General features: G+C 54.2%; 1 protein-coding gene across 1 annotated transcript; it reads right to left on the reverse strand.

The window, feature by feature from the left end:
- Positions 1 to 4,443: 4,443 nt before the first annotated feature.
- On the reverse strand, positions 4,444 to 8,760 carry LOC112607156. Its single transcript, XM_025358264.1, has 2 exons — positions 8,626 to 8,760; positions 4,444 to 6,708 (listed from the first exon to the last, which is right to left on the reverse strand). The coding sequence occupies exons 1-2, from the start codon at positions 8,640 to 8,642 to the stop codon at positions 6,417 to 6,419; spliced, it is 309 nt and encodes a 102-aa protein (XP_025214049.1). The 5' UTR covers positions 8,643 to 8,760; the 3' UTR covers positions 4,444 to 6,416.
- Positions 8,761 to 8,978: the final 218 nt, after the last annotated feature.

Consider the following 8,978-nt stretch of genomic DNA (forward strand, 5'->3'; position numbering starts at 1 on the left):
CCTTGCTGCCCCACTTGCTGGTCTCCTGGAGACCCCCAGACATCATTGCTCCTGCAGTCAGCAAGGATTTGGTGGGTGCCTGTTAAAGGGGACGCGCCTCTGGGGCTGGAGTGCAGCGATGCGTGGAACGTTATGATCCCTGATCGCCTGGGACTTCTGGTCCCATGGGATTTGGGGGTTCCTTGGTTTCTTCTCTTTCTACCCTTCTTCTCCCTGGGTGACCTCATCGGTTCCCATGGATTGAAATATCCTTATGCCAATGACTTCCAAATTTGTCTCTCCAGCCGTGACCTCTTCTCTGAACTCTGGACCCACATATCCGGCCGTCCACTTGACATCTCCCTTTGGGGTCTCCCAGACATGTCAAGCAGAATGTGTCCAAGCGGGTGTCCAATCCTTTCCCAGGCAACTCAACCCCCGTCTTCCCCATCTCCGTAAATCCCACTGCCGCCCCTCCACTGGCTCCATCCGGAAACCTCTACGATCTCCTTGCTTCTCCCTGTCCATGTCCACGATCAGGAATTCATCCACAGACCTGTGCGTCCTGTGTCTGCAGATCCACAGCCTCATCCCATCAGCACCCTGGTCCGTAGAGACAAACCTGGCGACACAGGTGGGACTTCAGAGAGATGACCTGAATGGCGTCTCTAGTCATCAGAGTCAGAGTTTGGGTGGAAGCTGCTCCGCCAGGGAGAAGAGGAGACCCAGGGCACCTCCAGGGACATGCAGGGAGAAACCGCTTCCCCCAGTTCCAGGGTGGAGCCCCTCGTTACCCTCTGAGCCCCAGAGCCTTGTGTCCCCAGGTAGGCAGAGGGTGGAAAAGACTGATGGGTAGAGAGAGTGAGAGTGTCAAGACCCCCCTACACTGCAGCACAAGGGGCTCCCTCTTGGGTGGGCATGACGGGAGACATCCCAGCACGTAGATCCCAGCCTTTGGACTTGGTGTCTGTGATCAGCTAAGAGTAAAACTGTTCTTGCTTTATTCTTCTGGGAAAGGGCTAACACTTGCTGGGTTCCACACCCGTTGAAGACCAGGCAGCTATTCTGTTCAAAGGGGTGTGGCTTTGCCACCCATTTGACAGGAGAGAAAACGGAGGCATGGAGTTACCGGGATGTGAGCAGCAGAGCAGAGCAGTCCTGTTCAGGGCCCCACACTCCCTCCCCACAGCCCCCTTCCTGATCCTACAGCCCCCATTCCAGGCAGTTCCTAGCACCATAAGGTAAGTGGACAAGCCTCACTCTGGAAGCAGAGCACAGGGCCCTGTCCCTCCCGGGAGCCCGCTGAGAAGCACAATGGAGTTCTCCAGAGACCACCATTGCACCATGGTCACATCACCATAAAGCAAGGGCCCCTGCTCACACAGCTTTCCCAGTCACTAGCAGTGAGCACATGCCAGTCTCCAGCAGCTCGGGTTCCTCCAGGCCACACCCTAGACCTGGACACCTGCCTTCTGACTTCTCAGGGCATGTGGAGCAGCCATTTCCCTGGGCCCCAGGTCCTGGGCCCAAGAGACCCAGGCTTGCAGGTGTTTTGCAGAGAGTGAGGGCAAAATGGAAGCGGCAGTGATAAGAGAGAAGGTGCTGGGGAGAGGGAGAGCGAGAGCTCGACAGGCAGGGCTGCTGTTGCTGGGACCTCAGCCCCAGGATGGCCATTCTTTCAGCAAAATCCTTGCTGGGCAGCTACGGGGGGCTAGACACTGTGAGGCGATGGCGTCTGGGCAAGACCCACAGGACAGGGGACACGCAGCCCAGTGGGAAAGAGAGGGAATCAGCTCAACCGTTCACCGTGGGCCATGTGAGATCCAGTTTTCCTACCATCCAGAAGCAGGGGGCCAGGAGGTTAAATGACGTGCTGGTGGCCACGGTGTGGGGGCAGAAGGGCCAGGGTTCAAAGCCATACCCCTTTGAACAGAGCAGGTGTAGCCTATTTACCTGCTTTTCCCTCCATCCATCTGCACATTAATTAATTAATTCATTCATTCATTCGCTGGTCACCTGCTATGTGCTAGGCCCTGCTCTCAAGAAGGCTGGATTCTGGTGGGGAGGAAAGAAAAAATATCCAGGTTCATCAGACAAGCAAATAATACAATTACAAAAATTGTCAAGGGTCTCCTAGAAGAGGAGTTGGCCATGTGGGGCCTGCACACACACGTATGCATATGTGCACATGCATGCTCATCTGTGTACGTGTGTGTATGCATGTGTATCTCTGTGTGCACACATGTCCATGTGTGTGCTTTGTGCGTGAATGTACCTGCGTGTGTCTGTGTGTCTGTGTGTCTGTGTGTGCACATACGTTGCATGTGCACGTGTCTAGCTGAATGTGTCTGTGTGCAGACAGGTTTAGGGGATGTTTCTGTGCCTGCATACATGTGTGTGAATGTGTGTGCATGTGTGAATGTGTGTGTGATTCCCAACAGAGGCATGAGCGTAGCTCAGAGGTGGGAGGACTCAGTAGGATGTGCTTTAGGGAGGAAAAGAGGCCCAGTGTGCCAGGGGTCAAGACGTGGGGCATTGAGGGGTTTGGGGAGGAAGGAGCGCGTGGAGGCCACACTGTGAAAACCCTGTAGACCATGAGAGGAATTTTCTTCGAAATGCAAAGGGAGCCAACAGAGGAATTTCCGCATGGCTAGAAAAAAGCACACAGCCGTGGGGCATGGGGAGCACAGAGTGGAGGGGGTGTGAGTGGAGGCCGACGGCCAGGCCAGAGGCCAGCGCTGCACCTGCCCAGGTGCGAAAGGCTGGGAGATGAGAAGGAAACCCACGCTGAGCTGCTCGCCGGAAAATCTGCAGCATCCAAGATGAAAAACAATGTGATACAACGGATTAACAGCAGATGAGACAGAGTAAAAAAAAAAAAAAAAAAAAAAAGGAATAATGAACTCGACAACACAGTCATAGAAATTCTCCAAAATGAAATACAAGGAGAAAAAGACTTAAAAAAAGACAAGGAAGAACAGAACTGCAGTGAGTTCTGGGACATCAAGTGGCCGAGCACAGGTCCCTGGAGTCCCCGATGAACCCCAGTGAGGGTGACCCAGTACCCGCCTGGTAGGACATTGAAATAAGAATGACTGACTGACTCAGCGCCAGCGAGGATGTGGGGCCGCTGGACCCCTCCCACACCACGGGTACCAGCTCTTTGGAAACCTCTTCTGCAGATTCTTCCGAAGCTAAACATCCATCTCTGTGTGACTCAGCTGTTCCACTCCTGGGTATTCTCCAAAGGGAGATTAAAGTGCACAGCCTCCCCAGATCCCATACACGAAGGTTCCCAGCGACTTTATTTGTGACAGCCTCAAGCTGGAAACCACCCAAATGCCCATGAGCAGGTGCTCGGGGTAAGCAAAGGCCTGGGGTCACCATTGGTTCAGCCGTTGGCCTCTCCTTCTGTTTCTCCAAGCGTCCCAGGGCAAGTGGCATCTTCAAGCTGAGCCTCGGTTTCTTTTCCTGTGAAGTGGGTCTAGTGAGTGGGCTGGATTTGAGGTGGTGGGCAGGATCAGTGTGGCATTGCTGGGGAAAGCTCCCAGCCGAGTGTGAAGAGCCCGGTGCGGAGGGGTGGAAGATGTCAGGCTCCAAGCAGGCCCCGACGCTGGCAGTGCTGGGGCTGACCCTTGGCTGCCTCAGCTCTGGGAACCCCATGCAGCACGAGGCGTCTGGGCAGGTAGTGGGGCCATAGGAGGCAGCAGGGCTTGGGCTGTGGCCCCGTTCCCTGAAGCGCTCCATGTGTTCCGTGCAGCAGGCAGGGTCAGGGGTCATGTTTAAACACGGGGGAGCCCAGGGCAGTACCTCCAGGCTGCGTGCTGTCCAAGTGGCGTGGGCGGGCGGCCCCTTGGATGGTCTCGGGACAGCGTAGCAAGGCCCTGGGCACTCACCTGACCAGTCACGTGGGGGACCATCTGAGGGAACAGACAGGCAGATCCAACCCACTGTGGGGGGCTGGGACTTGGGATGGTTTGAGGGGTGCATTGAAAGCCTGGGAAAGAGCCTAGGTGGGAGAGTGGACGTCTGGCACACACATTCAAGTGGACCAGGGGCAGTTGGCCAGGTCACAGCTATCCCGTGCCCAGCACCCTGGTAGCCAGTTCAGAATGACCGTCCCAGACCTAGCTGAGGGTCTGCAGCTACAGCAGGGTGCACCTGATGTTTCTGAAAACCCCTCTCCCCATGCCACCTCGTGCCAGCTCCACTGGCCCCCATGTTGGTCCTTAGGACTCCGGCCACCCACACACTGAGCTCCTGCGGGGCGGGTCCTATGCCCAGCGCACAGGGGAAGCTCGGCCCGTGTGCCGGCTGAACGGTGAAATGGGTGTGAACAAACACCTGAAGCATCTCTCTCCCCCTCCACTCCCCAGCTTCTCAACCACAGAATCTGTGCCTGGCTCAGGAAATGTACCCTCTGTGTGGGTTTTCTGTTGCTGCATAACAAATGGTCACCAGTTGAAAAGCTTAAAATGGCATTTATCTATTGTCTTAAAGTTTGGGCAGGTCAGAAGTCAGGACATGGCATAGCTGGGCCTTCTGTCTCGTGGGGCTGCAGTCAAGGTGCCAACTGGAACTGGGGTCTCCTCTGAGGTTTGGGACCCTCTTCCAAGCTCTCGAGGTTGTGGAAGATTGCATTTCCTTGCCCCCGTTCCTCATGGGGCTGGATCTCCAAATCCCGCAGGAGAGTCTCTGATTTCAAGGCCGTTTTGAAAGGGCTCACCTGATTAGCTTGGGCCCACCCAGGATAATCGCCATTTTGATTAACTCAAGGTCAGCCGGTTGGACCTTAATTACACCTGCAGACGTCTGGCCACCTTTGCCATACAAAGTAACCTCATCACGAGAGCACATCCACCCTCTTCACAGCCCCGCCACGCTCCAGGTTGGGGAGTACACAGGTGTGTGGACACCTGGGGGCAGGGATGCTGGAGAGCGTCTGAGGCTCCTCCCAACCACGCTCTCCTCGGCTCTGAGACTGAGTCCTGGCCTCAGGTAGGTAATGAGCAAAGCTTTGCAGAATGAATACTTGAGGGAATGAGTGAGTGAGTGAATGTGTGAGTCTGGGATCTTCCATCAAACTCTGTCCGTCTCAGGGCGAGGGTCCACACTGGACTCACCTCTGAAATCGCCACGGCAACCAGTGCTCCTGGTTACGTATGACGCTTTGAGTGCTCACCTGAGTGAGTGGAGGAGGGAGTGGTGCCTCTCCCTCTCCTCAAGGTCAGGGTCTGTGCAGAGCAGCTCCGAGACCCATTCCTCTGGGAGCCAGGTGCAGGGCCGCAAGCTCTGTCCTCGGCACCATCTCCTCTGGCTCCTCTGCGCAGCTGCCCCTCCAGTGCACAGCAGCAGCCCCCAGGGCAGCACTGGCCACACAGGGACCAGTGGGAGGCAGGCTCCTGGCTGTGAGACTTCAGGCACAGCCTTCTGCCCTGACCCTTCTGGTCTCCATCAGCAAGAGAGGTGGCAACACCTGGCTGGCGTGAGGATGGAGCATTCCCCGCATGGTCAGCTCTCAGGGCGATGCCTGGTGCCGTCTGGATGTCCACACCATCTCCTCCTTTCATCCTTCCAAGAGCATCACCAGGCAGGTGCTGTCTTTATGCCCATTTTATAGTTTGGTAAACTGAGGCACAGAGAGGTTAAGTAATACATACAAAGCTGGGAATTGGGCCCAGACAGCCTGGCTCTAGCCATATTGGAAAGGCGTTCCACCCCACACCTGACTACTGGGTCCCTGAGTGGTGAGTTGAAGACCCCGGTCTTGACAGTGTGCTGTGTGATGTTAGCAAGCCAGCTGCCCGCTCTATTTTGGCCACTGTGTTGGGTTTCCTGGGGCTGGTATAGTGCCAAGTGCCACAGGCTACATGGCTTAAACCACAGAAGTAGATCGTGTCACAGCTCTGGAGGCCAAGAAGTTCAACATGAAGGTTGGACAGGGTTGGTTCCTGCTGGAGCTCTGAGATGGGGTCTGCTCCAGGGCCTCCCTGGCTTGGAGGTGGCTGCCTTCCTGTTTCCAGGGCGCCCTCCCTGCTTTTCTCTCTCTCTGTGTCCAAATTTCCCCTTTTCAGAAGGATGCCAATTAAATTGGATTCGGGCCCACCCTCATGGCCTCATTTTAACTTAATTACCTCTCTAACAACCCTTTCTCCACACAACACCACATCCCGAGGTACTGAGGTATCCTGAGGTACCACATCCCGAGGTACACTCCAATATATGAATTTTGGGAGGACATGATTCAGCCAATAGCAACCACAGCGAACTCAGGTGAATTCCCATCCTTGCCCCAGCTAGCACTGTGAGGCACTGAGCTGCCAGGCACCTTAACCGCTTTAGTTTTATTACCTGGGGCTCCGAAATCTCACACCCAAACCTTGGGCTGTGTGTCCGTCCCTGGGAGGTCCTGACCTCACTGGCCTGTGACCCCGGGCTTATCTGTCACTCCTCTTTCTTCTGGATTCCGGTTGCAGGCATTGATCCCTTCCCTGGGGTTTGTTTTCCTGGGTGTCAGGCAGGAAAAGGGTCAAATTCCAGCGTGCGGGTCTGATGTTGCATCCCAGGACAGCCGGCATGGGCCGCTTCCCCTGGCTGCAGGGAATTTGTCCAGACTGAAGAGGATGCGGCCCTGCCAGCAGCCCAGAGCTGCTGCTGCTCCGCCAGGGGCAGCTGAACTCAGCACCCAGCCTCAGGAAACAGCGGATTTGAAAGCAGAAATCCTTTTCTCTGAAACGGGAAAAGAAAGTTCCTTCTCAGCATCTCTGGCTTCTTCTCCCCCCTGCTGGCCCCAAACCGAGGCACTCATTTTACCTTAGCAGGGGTAAGAAAAAAGGCACGTTAAAAACATTTTGTTTACACTTATTACAAAAATAACACATCATCTTTTACCTCGACGCGTCCCCAATCTCCCCTCAATCATTAGCGGCGACCCTGGGTTCGGGCTGATTCCAGAGATCCAGAACAAAAGGAAGCACCTGACCTCACTCCTTGCCTTGCATGCGGCTCACTATTTATTTATTTATTTATTTGAGTTACACGAGCAATATGTGTTCAGTAGGCACACCTTAGAAAGAAGAGATAAGCAAGCCCAAAGGGGAAAAAAATCACCTGCAATAATAAAATCTCAGCCACTAATAACCCTCACAAGGATTAGCATGTGCCCTTCCATGCTTCTTCTGACACACGTGTGCCTTGCTGTGTGTGCGTTTACACGAGTGTAGTTATGCACTAATTCAATCCTGCAAACTTGGTGTTAGGGTTTACTGACAGCTGCCTTTCTTATTAGATAATTTTTTTTTTAAATTCCAGTTAAAATCAGCAAAGGCAGCAAGGTGCGGTGGCTCACGCCTCTAATCCCAGCACTTCAGGAGGCTGAGGAGGGTGGATCACCTGAGGTCAAGAGTTCAAGACCAGCCTAGCCAACTTAGCGAAATCCCGTCTCTACTAAAAATACAAAAATTAGCCAGGCATGGTGGCACATGCATATAGTCCCAGCTACTTGGGAGACTGAGGCAGGAGAATCACTTGAACCCGGGAGGTGGAGGTTGCAGTGAACTGAGATCGCACCACTGCACTCCAGCCTGGGTGATGGAGTGAGACTGTCTTCAAAAAAAAAAAAAAAAAAAAATTCATCAAAGGCAAGGAGTTGTTATACACTTTGACGTTAACGAAATAGGTTTTAAAAAGACAAAAGAGGGTTCTGGGGAGGATGTGGCAAAGCTGGCACTCACACAAGTATCAGCAGGTTCACAGGTGTGAAGCGCACACGTGCTCAGTGCTGCCTTCCCACACGCACCCCCGCACACCCACGTGCACCCACCACAGGCACCCACGTGCACCCACATGCACCCACATGCACCCGCACGCACCCACCACAGGCACCCACGTGCACCCACATGCACCCACATGCACCCGCACGCACCCACCACAGGCAACCACACACACCCACACGCACCCACGCACACCCACCACAGGCACCCACGCGCACCCACCCCAGGCACCCACGCACACCCACACGCACCCACGAGCACCACATGCACCCATGCGCACCCACCACAGGCAACCACACGCACCCACATGCACCCACGCACACCTACGTGCACCCACCACAGGCACCCATGCGCACCCACCACAGGCACCCACGCACACCCACCACAGGCACCCACGTGCACTTGTGTTGACCCTTTGTCCCTTGGCTGTCCAACATCCCTCCCACTTCTTTGTCTAGTTTTTAAAGTTAATTTTAACTTTATTTTTTTCTGGCAGTTTTAGGTTTACAGAAAAATTGAGAAGAAAGTGCAGAGAGTTTCCACTTTGCCTGCTACCCGCGGTTTCCCCTGTTACTAACATCTCACCTTGCTACCGGGTGTCAGGCACCAGGCGTCCCTCTGACCACGCTGATCGACTCCTTTGTCCCAACTGAGGAGCCCCTGGGATTACTTTGTTATGAGACTAAGGCTCCTGGTTTACCTGAGGGCTCACACTTGGTGGGGTACATTCCATGACATCTGACAAATGGTATGGGGACATGCGCCCACCTTGCCAGTATCCTACAGAAGAGTTTCACTGCCCTAAACATCCTGTGCTCCACCTGTCCATTCTTCCCTCCCTGCTAACCCCTGGCAACCACTGACCACCACTGACCTTTTCACCATCTGCATAGTTTTGCCTTTTCCAGAAAGTCACGTAGTTGGAATCATAGAGAAAGTAGCCTTTTCGGATTGGTTCTTCTATCCAGCAATATGCATTTAAGCTTCCTGCGAGTCTTCCCATGACTTGTGAGCTCATTCTTTTCTAACAAGAAAATATATTCTTCCTTCTGATTGGCCCAGGGATGGCCACATGACCCAAGCTGTACCAATGAGAGTTGTACCTGGGATTTTGGCCAGAGTGGTCAGAACATAGACTCTCTTCCCATCAGAATCACAAAAGTCCCTCACGTTGGCCTGAAAGTGAAGCCAGCATAGAGAAAGCAGATGCTTAGAGATGGTGTTCTG

The sequence above is a fragment of the Theropithecus gelada genome, chromosome 14 (genome assembly GCF_003255815.1).
Source record: "Theropithecus gelada isolate Dixy chromosome 14, Tgel_1.0, whole genome shotgun sequence".
Classification (NCBI taxonomy): Eukaryota; Metazoa; Chordata; class Mammalia; order Primates; family Cercopithecidae; genus Theropithecus; species Theropithecus gelada.